Below are 19,000 nucleotides of genomic sequence, written 5' to 3' on the forward strand. Positions count from 1 at the left end.
AGCGTAACAAATAAATATGTTTTTAGCAATATATTTCAAAGCAACAAAGAATATGTATTTTAATAGTTATATATTATGACTATACAGTTCAAAGTTCAAACCAAAAAAGTAAGTGGCAAACCAAGAAAAATTTGTGTTTTGGCACATACAAATTCACTAATGACGACAATACAAACACAATAGAAATATTGTCGATGCTCCCAATTTCGAAAACACACAAATTAAACCTCCAATTGAATTCATAGTGAAACCCATCCCCTCAAACCCAGCAAATAATGTTTTGTAAAGCATATACAACTATTAAAAATTGATTTTTCCAAAATAGAAAAATAATAAAATTAAAGGACAATAGGTTAAAACCAAAGAGAAAGAAGCAACAGAGCAATTAGAAGATGAAAAACAACGAAACCATTTTAAAACTACTCAAAAAACAATCTTTTATAATTGCATCTCTTCGATAAGGAAATTGTAGCATAAACACCTACCAAAAAACCTAAAAAACAACCTATTCTACTTCAAAATAATACCCTATTCTAGCTCAATTTCACTTGAATAACGTTACAGACAAACAATCACACCCATTAAGAAAAATCTTATCGTTCTAATAATTTGGTTTGGTGAATATTAACTTGTTGATAGTTTGGCGATGGAAAATCCTATTTAAAGTTGAGATAGAAAATTAATGATATTTAAAGTTCTAATAATAGTTTGTTGTGTTTTGGAAATGGCATCCTCCTTAAATATTTTATAATACTAAAGCATAACTATCAACAAACACTTTGTCAAAACCTTCAGGGAGTATTAAAAATTAAAAATTGTCACATGTTAAAGATTAGCCATACCAATTCTTCAAGTGAAACCAAACTATTGACCGGGTTTAAGCTCTCACATGAGCACCATTTGTAACACACTAACACTTAAAAGTTGAAGCCTACTTTAAACTTTTAGTTTCTTCTTGTTATCTATACAATATTATTTAATAAATGGAGGGGAGAAATAGTAAAGATAGTATATGGATGGAACCAATATCCTAAGTTCCAGACAAGGTCGACCACTCTTGGCCAGTCTTCATTACCTCTTAAGGCGCTAAGGTGAGCAATACATAGCAAAATAACTCTACAAAGTTACAGTATAAAAGAATCCTAGTTGGAATCTACATTTTGTTACTAGCTTGGAAGCAAAATTATTAAATTTCACAGAAAGGGGCTGGAGAGTGAATTTGATTTTAATTACCGATAGTTTGGCGATGAAGATGATCGAAGTCAACGAAGACCAAGAGTTCAGTGGCTACGCAGACGTCTTTTGAGTTGCCGAGAATTTTGAAACAACAAAAAAAACGAACACCTTTTACTGAATTTCCATCCAAAACAAAAAAAAGAACCAACCTTTAATAAAACAAAAACTTAAAAAATAAAACTTTAAACATTATCTTTGATGAGAGAGAGAAAGATTGAGAGAGAGGTGATGGTGACGAGCTATTAGAAAAGTGGTGGTGGTGCTAGTGGACGAATTATTAGAGAAGCCGATAAGAGAGATGGTGAGATAGGCGGTGGAAGAGGTTTGTTAGAGTAGTTTCTCTTTATTATTTTTTTCCTTATCTGATTTTTCTGGGAGAGGGAAATTTTGGAGCACCGCGCCCAAACTTTTGGACCAATTTTCCGGCTATCCCGTCGAATTATTGTCGTGGGTTAAAATCCGCGCCTTTCACGTACCATCAAGATCAGATCCGACGGTCCAAACCGTGGGAATACCAACAGCTATGACTGTGGAGAAAGGTAGCCAAATAGTGTCACATCATTCTACAACTATTATAAATATACCGACAGGTACCAACCGTAGGAAATGATTCTACAGCTTAGAGCCGTGGCAAATGTTCCGGGTCATCCGTGGCTAAAGGCCCATTTTCTTGTAGTGCATGTTTCTCTATAACAAGAATCTCTGAGTGAGAGGAGCTGCTTTTTGAACTCCTTCTAGTCTCATCATTCAACAAAGACGCGGTAGCCATCTCCATGGAAATGATTCCATCCTTGGCGGATCCGTGTAGAGAGACTGCTAATATCTCCCAAGTTTCGAGTAGAGAGCCTAATAGAAACAAAACCTCAACTTCGTCTCCCAAATTAATCTTCATCAAATGCATCTGATTGATGGTATTATATACTTCGTTAAGATGCTCAGACATTGAAGAACCTTCTTGGTACTTCGTGTTGGCAAACTTCTTAACGAGCATCACTTTGTTTCCGCCCGACTTCCTCTCATAGAGGTTTTCGAGTTTCTTCCACAAGACAAAAGCTGTAGTCTCTTGCCATATATGGTGAAAGACACTATCATCAATCTACTATCGAATGTACCCAATTGCTTTTCTGTCAAGCTTGCTCCACTCAGCCGCAGCAACCAATTCCGGTCTTTCTCCTCCATTCTCAATAGGTTATGCTAAGTCCTTGCAATAAAGTAAGTCTTCCATCTTGGCTTTCCAAATGGTATAGTTCTTCCTATTCAAACTTGTCATGCGAGTGTTCACGGAATTGTCCATCTCTATAAGTTATTTAAACTCAAATCTTCTCTTAGGAGTTTTGTCAAACACCTTCCGACCAAGATTTAGATAACACCCTAGGCTAATCTAATTTGGCTCTGATACCACTTGTTGGGGTTTAACATGATATCAATCGATTCCCCACTACACAGATAATTTGTACTATGATCAATACAACTTCAGACAACAATCTAAATATTTCCTACAACCAAACTAACATGTCCAACTCGCTGAACAACTATTAACAACAGATAATAATATAAAGCAGTAAAAGCATACCATAACACAAAGATATACCATGGTTCGGCCAATGATGCCTACTTCCACAAGAGCTAATCCTTTTATAAAGTGGGAAGAAAGATTACAATCACTCCTTTCAGTCTCTCACCTTACTAGAACACTCCTCTCTCTTTACAGGCACTACTAAAAAGAAGGGTTTTTATCTCGGTTCTAAAATTAGTCTTATCTCGGTTCTGCTGATAAGAGAGATAATTTGTCCTGTAAATGAGATAATATGTCCCATAACTTGGGTACTAACTCTGAGTATAAATCTGTTATCTCACCTCTTACTTAACCGAGATAAAATATATGGATTTTACCATTGTGGTATAGAACTGATATAATAGGAAATTTAATTTATCTCACCATTGTGGAACTGATATAATAGGAAATTTAATTTATCTCACACTGAACTGATATAATTGATATTAAACCAAATATCTCGGCACTCAAATGATATAATTGCTATTATACCAAATATCTCATAATAAATTTGGCAAAGAAAACAAAAATCCAAAAAAAAAAAAAATTGAAGTTCCAAAAAAATTGAAGTCCCGCTCTACAGTACTCTTTCATGACTGGCACGAACTCACAATGGAAACTGTCATTCTAATCCCAACTATCTCGCCTCCCACTATCTCTTCGTGTATATTGCCCTCTCTTCACCTCGCACCAACTCAGAAACGATTTCCACTACCCATTTCGTAAATTAATTTGTTCATTGTCTAATTACCATCGTTGTTTGTCTCGACCGATACTACAATTTAGGTCGGGTTTGCGTCTTGCAGTTCATATGGTTTGGCTCTCCGTTTTGGTGGTTTAATATTCGGTTTTATGCTTACCTTTTCTCAGATTCGGATGGTTTTGCTCTCTGTAAATTAATTGTTTGTTTTCTTTTGTTTTAAGATGAAGATGTGAATACCCTTATGTTGCTTACAAGGTTGTACTGTTAGGTTGAGGCAAGGCCCATTTACTAGGTCATATCATCCTATAGATGTAAATGATCGTCTTTTATCTTGGATGGTTGTTGCAATAGAGAATTTAATGGGTGAATGGATCAAGGAAGAGCCTGTCATTAATAATTTGTTGCATCAACTGATTGATACTTCTACTACTGTGTGTGGTTCAGTGTGCACTGATCGCAAGGCCTTGGAGTCCTTATGTTTAAGCTGGGATGATATATATGCATCATTTTCATTGATTCCATGAGCATCAGTGTATACCTAGTTTCTGTATATCTTGAAAAATAAAAGTTTACATGAATCTAAAGTCGATTCTTATCTCTGACATCTTGCTGTTAAGCATTATTTCTTTAGATATTTGACGACTGTCTTATATTGAAATGCTTATTTTGTAGCTAGTTGGGGGTGTGGTTATAGTAATAATGCTACCCCTGGTGTTGTTGACTACACAATCTGCATCCTATGTGTTCACTCATTTTGAGGCGACTCCGGTGTCCATTGGGATCACAAGCAAAACACATGCAGTCATTCTATATGTTCTTGTTAGTCAGTACTCATTGTATGGATATGATGATGCAGCACATTTAAAGGAGGAAACAAAAGGAGCTGACAAGAATGGTACAATAGCAATTCTTTCTAGTATACGGATCATCTCGTTATTTGGATGGGCATATATCTTAGCCCTTACTTTTAGCATGCAGGTATTGTTTATAAACTGTTTTTACAGTTATAGTTACCTACTGAACTCATTTTGTTTAACATAGATTTGTAATTCTTAGAGCTACTTGTATGATGTTAACAAATGAGACAATTTGGAGCATTTGTACCCAGCTCAGATTCTCTATGATGCATTCCACAGAAGATATAATAATTCCACTGGAGCAATCAGTTTGCTCTTTGTTATTTGGGCTTCCTTCTTCTTTGGCGGGCTTTCAATCACTACGAGTGCAGCTAGAGTGGTATGTAAATACTACTTTTCTCCACTAATAGTTGTGGAACCTTTTGAGTAATTTGTTGTTATTATTGTTTTTTTCTGGACTGAAGAAACCATGGCAGAGGGATGTTTTGAGTCTATCAGGCCATTAAGTACTAGGCAAAAGAAAAGATTTGTAAAGTACGCTTCCTTTTCCTCTAGAATGTAACACATTGAGTTTCTTCATATCAAATTTGTTTTACATTTGCCATGGTCAAGCCTGATTTAGTCTCTTAGACATCACTAATAACCCAGGTAAGAGACCTTTGGGTTAAAGGTTCGATTGTTCATAGTTGCCACCTTTTGAAGCATTATTTAGTCACAGAGGCGTGAGATGGTCAAAGAAGAACTAGCACAGATGGTTTATAGTCTCTTAGACATAACTAGTAACCCAAAAGCTCATTCAAGCACCACAAAGACATTTTCCTTACACGGTGATACCTTGTCATTTTGGCATGACGCTCTGTCAAGGGACAACGGAGTCCCCTTGTCATTTGAGGGTATGTTTGTTTTATTACTTTTTTAGATTTATATTATTTTGTGTCATATATGATTATTATAATTGTATGATTGAAGCAATTGTTATTCTAAATTTTGGGTCTATGATAATTGACTGCTAGTTATTCATTGGTGATTGGTATGATTATTGGAGAGTTGAACAAGGTTAACTATGTGTTGATATTTTACGCATTTTGACTAGTTAATAGGATAATGAAAGAATATGGTGAACAAGTAAATAATAAAACAATAGAATCATTTGTGTGTGTGTGTGGGGGTGGGGGTGGGATTTTGCAAGAAAGTAGATGCCAAAGTGTGCAAGGACGTGAAAGCGTTTGAAGAAGCTTGTGGTGTTGGTAAGCATTGGGTGTTTGTGATATGTGGGTTTTTCGTGTAGTGTCTACTTACTTGCAGTTTGAACATTTGGGGTTTGAATGCATGCAGGAGTGGAGGTTACAAGAGAGGAAATTGAATAGATGGTGGGTAAAGTTGTTGAAGAGAAAAAGAGCACTATCCTAGAATCGAGGTATCGTACGGAGGGTGAGTTGTTTGCTTAAGTGCGAAAAATAATTCCTTAGGCTAATACAAAGACGGTTAAGGTGACACACTAAGAACCTGTTATTGCATAGTATTTGTGACTATTATTGTTTGCATAGTATTTCAGCGACCGCCCTGTGCTAAGGGTATGTAATACAAAGGAAATGCTTGATAAGCAATATGAGGCAGAGTTTTTTTCTCGTTTCCCCCTAGAACCGAATGGATACCTTCATATAGGTCATGGTAAGGTAATATCTTCTTTCAGTGAGTTTCTTGAGATTTTTATTTTCTTTGGGAATAATTGATCAATTACTAGTAGTTTTACAGGCTATGTTTGTTAGCTTTGGCCTGGCAAAAGAGATGGATGTTGCTACTTGCGGTAAGGTCCCTCTTAGATTTCCTTTTTTGCTTATGGAATAATGCTTATGACTTGACAAAAAAACATTTAATCTAGAACATCGTAATCCCCCCCGCCCCCCACCTACCTACCTACCCATTCACTGGAGGTAATGTAGGGAGTCATTTATGCAATTTCTTTCTCTATTATATTTATTTTAAATGCACAAAAGCATATATTTATTAACAACGTTTTCCACTCTTAGGTCGAGTGGTTTAAGAAAGTTAGAGATTCTGTAAGTAAAGGGACACCGTTTGGCAAAGTTTCTGGTAAGGTCACTGCTGCAACATTTTTATACTTGTTCAACCCTTCCTTTTTTTTGCCCTTCTCCTTTTGTTTATATTCTCTCTTATTGTGTGGTTCTATTGCTTAGAAGTAATTTCTAAGCATTATGAGGACCCTGCATCTATCCTACCAGAGCTTCATTGGGGTGAGATAGCTTCTAGTGACACACATAGTAATGATGTCCTTGAGCAATCAAATAATTTTGTTCAAGTAGGGGCCTCCACTAAAGATGCACTTCAAGTTGAGTCCTCTGTTGCCAAGCATTCCGCTCCAGAGCGTGGAGATATTCTTATTAACATCAATGACCGATTCCCTCGGTATTTCCTGTCAGATATATTTTCAAAGGAAAGATTGATTGAAGACTCCTCTAGCATAAGTACACTGTATAGTGACGGAACTGGATTGAGCATGAACATGGAAAACCATGATCCTAAACATTGGTCATTCTTTCAGAAGTTAGCACAAGATGAGTTTGTTAGAAATGATGTTTCTCTTATGGATCAAGACCATCTTGGATATTCGTCTCCACTTACTAAAATTGACGAAGGGAGTCCTGGAGCCTATAATTTTTCACAGCTGACGACCGATGTGAATAGGTCTTTGGATTCTCAAAAAAAATTTGAGTAGGAAATTGGCGAGGAACCATCTGTAAGGAGGAAATTCAGTAGAAATCATCTGTCTCAGTTCTTGAATATATAGAGAAAGGTTAAAAAAATGTCTTATTATAGTTCGAAGAATAGTAGTTGATACAATATTTGAGTTTCTATAAATAAATGATTGATCACTAGTACTCATTGAAAGTTAAGATCATGTTTGACATTGTTCTTTCTTATCTTAATGAAATAAGTTCTTTAAAGAATTTACTTATGTTAGGTTGTTTTTGTTAATTGGTGTTGATGTTTATGAATATGAAAAGGAATATATGTGGTGGTTTGGGACATGTTTTTATTTGCTGGTTAATTGTCATGAGCAATACCAATACAAAAAATGACAAAGGGTGAGATAAAAGGTTGTCCAATAATCTCCCTTTCCAAAAGAATTTATCATTGTTATTTTTTAATATTATCTCGGTTTCAAAAAAAAAAATATCTCAGTTTTCTTCTTTACTAATTGGTTTCAATCAACAATTTATCTCGATTTTATTCTATATAATATCGGTTTTATTTAGAAAATCGAGATAATATATTTAGATAAGATGTCAGACTTCTGAGATAATTTAGTAGTTTATTATCTCGGTTTTATAGAACTCTATTATCTCAGTGGATTTTACCTCGGTTGTTTTTTCTTAGAAGACCGAGGTAAATACTCTAACATCTCACTTTTTAGCTGAGCTTATAAACCCTTTTTTTAGTAGTGAGGGTTGTTTCTCTATAAAGGTTCTCTCTCAATCTTGATTGCTTTCAAGATTGAGTTTCCTCTCTGTGTGTTGTGTATTTTTGTGTCTCAGCATGTGTTAGGTTTTGCCAAAAACCCAAACCTTATATTGCAAACTCGTGGTTTCGCAAAAATAGAAATTCTGACGAAAAAAGGCATGGGTGCGGGTGCGCCTTGAGCAAGGCCAAAGTCGAGCGCGCGCGCCCTAAAAACACTGGAGGTTGTCCACGCATGGGCACGGGTCGCGCCTTGAGCAAGACTAATATGAGCACGTACGCGTTCAGACTTCTCCACCCACAGTGAACTTTTTTTTTTCTCCTCATGTGAGTGATAACTCCAACAAAACTATGGTATTAAAATCATATAAAAAATCAACTACCCTTATGAAAAATAAAATAAAAAAGATCAACTTCAAAAGAAGTGAACAAGTCACCAAAAACCTCATTCTTTATTCAAAATACAACAGACCTAATATGAGAAATTTCATTTCAGATTAATGTTGAAAATAACCTCAGAAATTAAATAATACTTGTCATTTTCTACACTACAATTATATAATCTTAATGTCAATTCTAAATGTATAGGTAGCGAGTCCTAATTTGCAACTAAAATTGGGATATATCAAAACTTTTATCTAAATTGGCATGGCCCAGGCCCTCTACATCATCTGAAAAGTATTAAGTTGAGTGACATCTAACTTTCTTAGAGCATTTTCAGACAAGCAATTGTGGAGTTGCATACATACTGTAACTTCACTAAAAAGTAAAAACAACACCTTTGGGCCATGAGATATAGATATTACGTATCTCGATCAAGATAAAAACTATTCTTTTTAGCAAGGTGTGAGCGGATTTTGATTCGCAACTCACCACAAAGTCACAAGTGCATTTCCAGCAAGCAAACCTTTTTCCAGTGCAGGTGTCTGGGGCCAGAGGACTTATAGAAACAGGTTCAATTAAAGCAAAAGATCGTGGTTAATAAGCTCGTACAGAAGCAGGCCAGGAGAGTCGCTCAAAATATTTTGAGGACCCATATTTTCCTCATACTTGTCAGTTGTCACCCCTCTACCACACGTCACTCTCTCTCAAGAAAAATAACAAAAGCCCACCGCCCCTTTCTTTCACTCCTCATTTCCTCACTCACTCACTCTTCCTCTCCTATCTTTCCTTCCAGGCATGAACACCGGAAAGCAACACAACCCATCTCAATCCTCTTAACCACAAAAAGAAAAGAAAAAAGACTAGAGCATTAAACATGGCACCATATAGCTCAGTCATCTCTCCCCAAGGCTGCAGCAGTAGTAGTTCCTCTTCATGTGCTGGAAATAAACCATCTGAAATCGATGGACTACTCGCTGGGGCCGGGTACAAAGTCAGGTCACAAGATCTTCGACAAGTAGCGCAACGTCTAGAGCGTTTAGAAACTGTGATGGTTAACGCGCCAGACGAATTTTCACAACTAGCAACGGAAGCCGTACACTACAACCCGTCCGACATCGCTTCTTGGGTTGATTCTATGCTTTCTGAGTTCCATAACCAACCCGAATTTAGTGATCCTACAAACTACATCAACCCAGTAGTGGTACCACCTTTGCAGGCCGACACGTGGAGTAATGAAAATGTACAACACTGTCAGTTGTTACACCCACAACAACAGCAGCAGTTAACGGTTGTAGCTACAATTGAAGAAGATTCCGGTATCAGGTTAGTGCATTTATTGATGGGGTGTGCTGAATCTGTCCAACGTGGCGATGCTTCATTTGCGGGATCGTTGATTGAAGAGATGCAGAGTTTGTTGACACGTGTAAATACGGTTAGTGGTATTGGTAAGGTGGCTGGTTATTTCATCGATGCACTGAGCCGCCGGCTGTTTTCGCCACAAAATGCTTGCGCCGGCTCTTCTGTGGAGAATGAAATTTTGTACCATCATTTTTATGAAGCGTGTCCGTATCTAAAATTTGCACACTTCACTGCAAATCAAGCAATTTTAGAGGCTTTTGATGGTCATGATTGTGTCCATGTAATCGATTTTAACCTGATGCATGGACTGCAATGGCCGGCTTTGATTCAAGCTCTGGCACTTCGGCCTGGTGGGCCTCCGTTCCTACGATTAACAGGAATCGGCCCACCATCACCGGATGGACGCGACTCGCTTCGCGAAATTGGATTAAAACTAGCCGAGTTGGCGTGGTCGGTTAATGTCCGGTTTGCCTTTCGTGGTGTAGCAGCTTCACGGCTTGACGATGTTAAGCCGTGGATGCTACAAGTTAATCCAAGAGAAGCTGTAGCTGTTAATTCGATAATGCAGCTTCATCGGCTTCTTGGATCGGATCCAACCCGTGGGTCCCCTATAGATACGGTTTTGTCATGGATTAAGAGTTTAAACCCGAAAATCGTTACTGTTGTTGAGCAAGAATCAAATCACAATCAACCCCTATTTGTTGATCGATTTACGGAGGCCTTATTTTATTATTCTACTATGTTCGATTCGCTTGAAGCTTGCACTCTTCAGCCAGAAAAATCTGTAGCGGAAATGTACATACAAAAAGAGATATGCAATGTGGTATGTTGTGAAGGACTGAGTCGGGTGGAGCGGCATGAACCATTGGTGAAATGGACGGAACGGCTTAATGGAGCTGGGTTCAGTTCATTACATCTTGGGTCAAATGCATTCAAGCAAGCAAGCATGTTATTGACTTTGTTTTCCGCTGAAGGATATTGTGTGGAAGAGAAGGATGGGTGTTTGACACTCGGCTGGCATAGCCGGCCTCTTATTTCGGCTTCGGCTTGGCAAACATCTGCCTTACCAGATGTTGGATGCTTGCCGCTGGCAACAATAGAGAACACGATCTTGTAAATCTTTTTTGTCTTCTTTCTTTTTTCATCCATGTGGTGATCGATTTAAGGTGGGTATTTCATAGAGAACCCTCTATGGGGGTTCATCGTTTTTTAATCTAAAGAAATTATTGAAAATAATAAATATAACCATCTCTAGTGTTAGTGGATCTTAATGAATTATTGAAAAATGGAAACATAATCTGATAATCCTCCTAGTTATCTTCTGTGGAGTCCGTGCATAAAATTAAAGAATGGCCTTTCTATTATAGTTTTATGCATTTGTGATTTGTAATTGAATAGAGAATTACCAATCCTCAAACATGTACTGTATTATATATTTATATATTCATGTAGAACCAAATGTTTGCATTTTCTTTTGATATTTCGGGTACCCATTGGACTCGAGTTCAGGTAGAATAAAACCCATTATAAATGAAAAATGAATGAGGACAATAATCTCCATTTGAAATATGTATATATATTTTATTTATTTATATATTTTGTATTTGTGTAACTAGGTCTCTTAAGCCTAGAGGCTTGACATCCTCGCCCATTATTATAAAAAATATACGTCTCAAAGTATCAAATTATGGAAATCATTCACCATATTTGATATTGTCATTCCTGGTTGATTGTTTGGTATTCCTTCTTTAGCTATCTACCAATCTTTCAAACAAACAAAAGCTTCTAATGAACTTGGAAGTAATTGTACTCCGTCATAATTTTTTCATCCACTCTTAAAATAAATAGACTCAAAAGGAACTATAAACATAGGAACACACATTAGATCACGTGCAATTGCCGAACGAACTGGAAAAGTCTCAACATAAGTCTTTCAATAATCTAATACAATACATTAAATAAATCATCATTGTAAACATAAATCAAATCATAATCTAAATATTTCTCTAACTCGTTAATTTCTTAGGCAATTGAAATCGGGTTTGGAGTTCGATTTCGGTCAAAGTTTTGTTTTCAGGCTTTATTTAACCCTTTTAATGGGTTTAAGACTAAATTATCATGTCGTTCAGGTCAATCTAGGTTTAGAGAATGTGACCAAACCCTATCCTATGTATTTCAGTTCGGATTTTGTTAGGTTCAAATAAGATTCAGTGTTTTTTATTTTTATTTTTATTTTTTTCGGGTTTCGGATAATTTTAAGGCAAGATGGACATCCCTATCCCATCCCATGGTGTGGCAAGGGGCATGGACCATGGCGTTAAGTACTTGCATATGAATTTAGATACTTAAAAGTTAAAACAAACTTATGATTGTTAGTTATTATACTATTTTTTTTTTTTAGAAATTAGGCTAATTCAGACTCGTGATCGTACACTCAATGTTTTCATAAATTAAGCTAATTTTCCGTGTTGACATTGATCTTCTACCTATAATATATACGTTAACGAAAAATTATTAAAATCCAAAATTTCTATATCACGAACAAAATAAACGTTTATTTTTTAGAAAATAGAAAATATATGTGCAAGGTTGATGGCTCAATGCCACAATGACTCGTTGATATGTTTACACCAACTTTGCTAACATAACAACAGGGAGCGACTCTCAAGGACAAAACGGCCGAAAATGGTGCAGTACAGGTTGTCAATGCATATGTCAATGAACTGGAAAAGCGGGCAACAAAGTCAGAAAGACATGGACGAGTCCATATTTGATTGGAAACGTCAAAATAAGCATAACCCACCGTTTTGCTGTGGGCACTGATAAACACCCAAAACTGTATTATAATCGCCGTAGAGACACTACATATTGGTTGATTATATGTTTAATAAATGTAAATTAATTGTATTTTCATAATTTCGCAGGTTTCGGCAGTTGGCGATAAATTTGTAGCCAAACCTGCGTTTTAGCATGAAAAAATGCTTGAACGTGAAGCCTTCTCGCTTTGCCCATTTAAATCTCAAAAAGCATAGACTAAAATCCGTGGACTCAACATTGACCATTTCTGGTTCAAATGAAGACAACGGTGCAAAAAAGTCGTGGAACTTTCGAAGAGCATATCTCCTGATTCTGGACTCCGAATTCGGCATGGGAACTGTCAAAACGATCAGTGCGGTGAGCTCTACATGAAGAGGTCAAATTGTAAAAGTCAATGTGGACCCACATGGACCCACCATAGATCAAAGCATGTGGTCCCCATCATTGATGTGAAATTTTCATTATTTGTTCATAATTGGAGACAAGATTAGTGGAGATAAGAATGATGGAGAAAAAGGCAAGTGGAAGACAAAGTGGAGCACTTATCCATTTGTTTAAGGGAATTGAAGTGAATACTCATGTTAGGTAATCATTCAATTCCATGAGATAAATGTAAAAAGCAAAGCAAAATTATTCATTCCATGTTTTTAGTTTAGAAAACTTGTAAGTTGTTAATGGAGTCTTCTCTATTCTAGAAATAAAAACTTCTTCTCTCTCAACATGATTTTCTCTTTTGTTGTTCTTCTTGTTGTTAGTTCATCCCTCCTAGGATCATGAGCTAAAACCCTCTCTTGTGGAGGGTTAATGATGCTCATGTGAGGAGAAGCTCCATTAATGGAGTCTTTCATTGCTTAGTTTTTCACAAGCTTGTTTTCAACATTAACTCCAAAATAGTTGATGTTAAAAACAAGCTATGACTTGTTAGGGTCTTCTAGAGATGGAATACCATATCAACTCCTCATGCTAGTAGGCTTTCTTAGAGATAAGTTAAATCCACTAGGGATCAAACTCTAATCATTCTTGGGTTCACAAGCCCAAGAATGATTATAGTTTTTGTAATGAAGACTTTAGAAATGGTAGTTATCCTTGCATGAGTTGAGTTAATTCTCCACATCTTTCTCTCTCAATTCTCTTGTAAGTAGTTAAAAGATAAATTACATTATTTGTAAGTTTAGATAAATCAAAGTCAAATGTAGTGTAAAAACATCAAATCAAACCCTTCTCTCATTTAAGTTCTCTTATGAAGTATTAGAGTAAAGTTGTGAACAAGTGTTTTAATGTTAGGCATGGGACAAACCCTTACTCGAAGCTAATTTCAACATGAATCGAGAGTAAGGAATTTAACATAAGTGTGAGTTGAGTAACACCTTTGTCGTTCCCGTGTTGTTGGTAAGAGTCAAATGGAGTCTCACCATTCACATAAACTTAGGATAATCATGTAAGATACCATGTCAGGTGCATTCTCTAGTTTTTTTTTTTTTTTTTTTTTTTTGCTTTATTGCATTATTTTATTTGGTGACCTCATGTAATTGACTATCCAATTTGCTTAGGGAAACATGTTATCACTCAAAAGATTTCTAAATAGTAAACCTTAGCCTTAAGAACTTTTTTGTTTCTGGAATTTGCCTTATTGCTGCTTCTTGTGCCTTTTCACCATCTCTCTCTCTCTTAAATTGGTGAACTGCTAGTTTGGTCGCCATGAAAAAGGATTTGTTTCTATGTGAAAATATTCTAATACTAATAGCTCAATGAAAGGGATGGAGAAACATGAATATACAATGACAATGTGAACTATTGGTTAAAGCTAGTTTCAGCTCATTCTTAACTAATTGATTCACTAGTGTGATCTATTGGCTAAAACTTATTTTAGTACACGCTGCTTATCCTGAACTATGTTTGCTATTTTTTTGTGAACCGTCCTACCATATGAATTGAACTTGGTTCTTTCTTATGCTCTTAGTTTTATACGATTATGCATTGAATTGGTTGAAATATTGAAGGCTGTGAAATTCTAAGAAGGTACTTGAGGAATAATGTTGGATTTCTTTCTTCTTTATATGTGTAAATGGTAGTTGTTAAAAATGTGTACCTTTGAGATTTTAACGAGGGCATGATCCACCTTGATGTATATTTGGAACTTATTCCCATACAACTATGATTGACAGGCTATATGATTGCTTGTTTTGGAGTTGGAGGAATGGAAACAGGAGCATCGATGTTTGTGAAGTGAAGAATTGGTCTTTGTATGCTTGAGTTCGGGATAACATAGGTAATAAAGATCTCTCTCTCAACTATGTTTTTATTTTTTTTAAAAATAAGCTAGCTAGGGTTAGGCAGACCCTCAACTATGTTGCCTTACAAAGAATTCACTCTTTTCATCATAATTTTGTAGCAATTAAGCAAGCCCCAACAATATAGGTGTGTAATGACTTTATATAAGCTTGGTAGTGCTGAAAGGGCTATGCTAGTCTCATGGAGGATATGGTGATTGGTAACTGGTGAGTATGTTTTCTGTGCTTTTATATCTTTTTAATCATTTGGTCCTTGAATGTTTTTTTTGTACTCAAGTTAAAATCATAGAGATAATTTTTTTTCTTTTATGTACGTGAGGTTGGCTAAAATGGTTTTTAGCTTTGACAACAACTAAGTAGTTAATAGTAGCATATTTACTACTAACAATGCATGTTCGTCGAATGAGTTTTTGAGAATATGGTTGTTCTTAACAAGGCCCAAAATATCGATATCGATGAATATATCGGTGTACTCAAAAACCGATATATATCGGATATATCCATTTTTTTTGTGACCAGTCCAAACTATTTAAAATATCAGAAATATCGGAAATATATTAAAAAATAGTCAAAAAGTAAACCGATATATATCGTAAATATCGGATATATCGATTATATCGGTGATATAAAATTTTATATCGGAAATTTCGATATATATCGGGAAAAAAGGAGTTCTATATTCGGTGGATATATGTCAAAAATATCGATGTCGGTGTACCAAAATAATGATATATATCGGATATATCAGCGATATTTTGGTCCGTGGTTCTCAGTCAAACTCACTCAAACCATATATGTGCAAAATAGAAAAAATGCAACTGCGAAAAAAGCAATCCATTCAAGCCTGAGCTTGGCATAGCATAGGTAATCTCTCTCTGCCTGACTCCCTTTTACATACAGAATAAATTTGTGGACAAGCAACTGTTTGCTGTCCACAGGACCTCAGTTGCTGATTGGTGGAGTGGTTGCGCAAAAAAACTGTGTTAATGCCCAAAAACACTGTGTAACTGACCAAAAATGGATTTAACCAATGGGAATGTGTTGTTTGTGGACAAGTCTGTCCACAAATTCGGACTCCTTTTACATATTTGTTTTATGCTGTCTCACTTCCTTTTATTTATTTATATTGAAGTATTCGATGAAAGGGACTTCTATTATGATACCACGCCAAAGTCATCCCCTAATGCTTGCAACTGTTGAAGGCGGAACTTTTGTACAATTGATGGTATTCAGTTACTTTGGTCTGAAACCAGCGCATTTCTGGTTTGAATGCATAAGCTTTTTTGCATCTCATTTTAGTGGTACTTTCATTCTAGTGGCACATAGTTCGTGATTCCGAACGAAACTCCGGAATTCCGCTCGAAATTTTGGTTTTTCAAAAAACAGAAATTCCGAATATAGTGTCGAAATAATTGAAATTCCGAAAGAATTTGAAATTCCAAATGTAATAGGGTCGAAATTTACTGAATTTCGGTTTTTGGATTTATCAAAATTTCAAAAATTCCGAAATCCCGAACTATGAGTGGTCGTTAGATTGCTTTTGAGGTTGTATGCACTCGTGACAAGAATAGACTAGGTTCATTGCATAGTGTGGTTACACGTTTAATATGTTTTGACTAGGGGTGTCTCTTTTTGCCGAATTTCCGATTTTTCCGAAATCCGACCCGAAATTGGTCTGGCTCTGGGTGTAGTTTTCATGGGCCGATTTTCCGATTTCCGAAAATTCCGAAAAAAAATTGGATCGGATTTGGATATAATTCTAAAATCCGATCCGAAAATTCGAAATTTCCGATATTATTGCCAATTTATTCCGAAAATATATACTTCTCTCACTATCCACTTGATTAGATCTCGACCGTTTATTCATTTTCTAATTTTTTACTTCCAAAAACAAAACAAAAACATAACCTAGCCGCTACTTCCCCACTTGAATTGGACCACTCTACTGTCATTACACCGTCTTCCATAACAACAATGATATGAAAAAACATGTCATTGAGTCATACAATGACTTCCAGACCAATCCAAAAGCCAAATTCCAATAGATAGAATATTATGTAAAGCTACTTAGAGTCCAAGACCATAATCCATTATTTATGCAGACACTTCACGCTTTAATTTCTACACACGAAAAAAGATTGAAACATTACAAATACCCGCACCTCAAACGTAATGCAATGCTTGCTATTGGTGGTGCGGAGTTCTTTTTTTCGTTTTTTCTTGGATAATTTGTTTGAATGAAAATGAGTTTTCTCGAAAAACAAAGTGTATTATTATTGTTGTTGGTGCATTGGTGTTGTGGACATGTTTTTCTCCCTACAATGAACATTGGCGTATGATATTCAAAAATAATTGAAAGTAAAGAGATCTTTGAAAATTTACCAAGTGTTCGAAATTTCCGAAGTTATTCGAAATTTCAAAAAGTTCAAATTGGAAATATATTTTGAATCCGAAAAAAAATTAGATCGGATTTGGCTAGCATATTAGGTTCCGAAAAAAATTTGGAAAAATTCCGAAGAAGGTTAATCCGATCCGATCCGATCCAAAGTCACCCCTAGTTTTGACAATCATATTAATTAGCATATCCTGAATAGTAGGCATTAAAGGTCTATCTTAAGTTTATTCCTAAAATCATTTTTGTTTTTTGCAGGTAAGGCTAGGGAATCATCTTTGTTTTTTTGCATAAGAACACTTCATACCCACCCTCTAATTCCAACTTAGAATATGATAATAGGATAACAAAACCAAGTGGCTACTCAAGCAGGTGCATCTAATTCACTGGTTCATGCTGCTTATTGTGGCTACTCAACCTTTGGCTAAGGATACAATGAGGTCATATTGTAAAATTTATATATTCTTGTGTATGCACTCATAGTGTTTGGTTGATATATAATGACCACCTTGTTGATCTTTGGTTATCTTATTCCGAGTAACACGTATTAGTGGTAAAAATTGAGATGTGGATTGGTTTTACTGGGAGAATCTAACTCTGAAAGTGTGGGAACTTACAGCCCAACAAAGCAAATTAATGAACTACGATGACTTTGCACCATGGTAAGAGATATTTTGCTTGCTATCCTAATATGAATTGTTGTGCTTTTATTCCAAGCAATCTTTCATATGCTTGCGCTAGGCACTTGACAAGCTTTTTACATATATATACAAAAAAAATTTGCTATACATTTTGAAAACAGACACAATTTTTGGCTCTACTATGAAAAAAATATAGAACTTGAGTTATCCGTTGGTCAGAGAATGAGTGGAATTTGAGTTGGTGATGGAATGAGTAAAATTATAGTACATGCTTTGGTAGCTCTTGATATATTATGAATAATGTAAATAGTTTTATCTAAATTAGAATCTTGCTGAAAATTTTTAAGTTTTTCTAATTTTCACCCTTGGGGATCTTGTTTTGATCTCTCGGTGGTCCGAAAATGGTGGACTTTAGTAATTACTTTGTGAGCTTCATTGTTGGTTCTCTTTTAAGAGATTTTTCTTGTTGAATTGAAGGTCACATATATGTTTTTAAGTGTTGATGTGCTTGTGATTGGTGATGCCCCTTGTATATATTTTTGCGTGTTTTCTCTGCATGCCCCTTGTATTGTCTAGGTATTGTTTAACTTGAATCTGAATTTAGGATAATGCTAAGCGTTAGTCATATGGCCAATATAATATGTTGGTCAAAGTATTTTGGCAGCTATGTTACCTTTTGATTTATCCACTCAAAAAATCATTGACTTGGTAATGTGGTTGTGCTTAGACTTTTTTTTACTATGGAATTTGGATGCATAACCTCAAAATTTTAAATTAGGTTTATAATATTTCTATCAAGGAAGGAGAAGCATCTCTTGCTATGTTAGTGGATATAAATCTTTAGGATTGGTTTGGAGGGTTCTTCCTATTCTTCAAGGCAACGTGCAAATTAATTGAAGTGGTTCATAAACAGTAGTTCTCTCATCTATACTAGGTTCCATTCTTCGCTTATAATCTGTTTTCATATCTCACCCTTAAGACTACGTTGTGTTTGTTTATTTACTAATATTTCTTTCATCTTTATTTGTACCATGTCAGCAATTTTTTGGGTTAGTCATTGTAACTAGCTTATCCCTTTGCACGCTAAGGGCTTTAAATTGCCCTCTTTGCTAGAGTGGTAAGTGCTTTTTTGAATCATTGTACTTGCAATTGGTTTGTACTATCAATTTTTTGAACTTATAGTTTAGTTGGTTTGTCAAAGAGTATGCATATCCCCCCCCCCCCTACTACTTAGGTAATTGGGAATTCAATAGCTTTGTCATTGATACTAGTGAAACATTAACTA

At 35.7% G+C, this 19,000-nt stretch overlaps 1 protein-coding gene and 1 long non-coding RNA gene across 2 annotated transcripts; both read left to right on the plus strand.

The window, feature by feature from the left end:
- The first annotated feature begins 8,849 nt into the window (after positions 1-8,849).
- Positions 8,850-10,814, plus strand: LOC147510664 (protein SLENDER RICE1-LIKE 1-like). The gene has a single exon (XM_086602564.1). The coding sequence runs from the start codon at positions 9,090-9,092 to the stop codon at positions 10,689-10,691; it is 1,602 nt and encodes a 533-aa protein (XP_086458690.1). The 5' UTR covers positions 8,850-9,089; the 3' UTR covers positions 10,692-10,814.
- Positions 10,815-14,364: 3,550 nt separating this feature from the next.
- LOC147510665 (uncharacterized) lies at positions 14,365-17,636 on the plus strand. Its single transcript, XR_015216841.1, has 3 exons — positions 14,365-14,660; positions 14,784-14,889; positions 17,333-17,636. It is a non-coding gene; the product is annotated as an uncharacterized LOC147510665 (long non-coding RNA).
- Positions 17,637-19,000: the final 1,364 nt, after the last annotated feature.

This window comes from Coptis chinensis, chromosome 3 (assembly GCF_015680905.1).
Source record: "Coptis chinensis isolate HL-2020 chromosome 3, ASM1568090v1, whole genome shotgun sequence".
In the NCBI taxonomy this organism is placed as follows: domain Eukaryota; kingdom Viridiplantae; phylum Streptophyta; class Magnoliopsida; order Ranunculales; family Ranunculaceae; genus Coptis; species Coptis chinensis.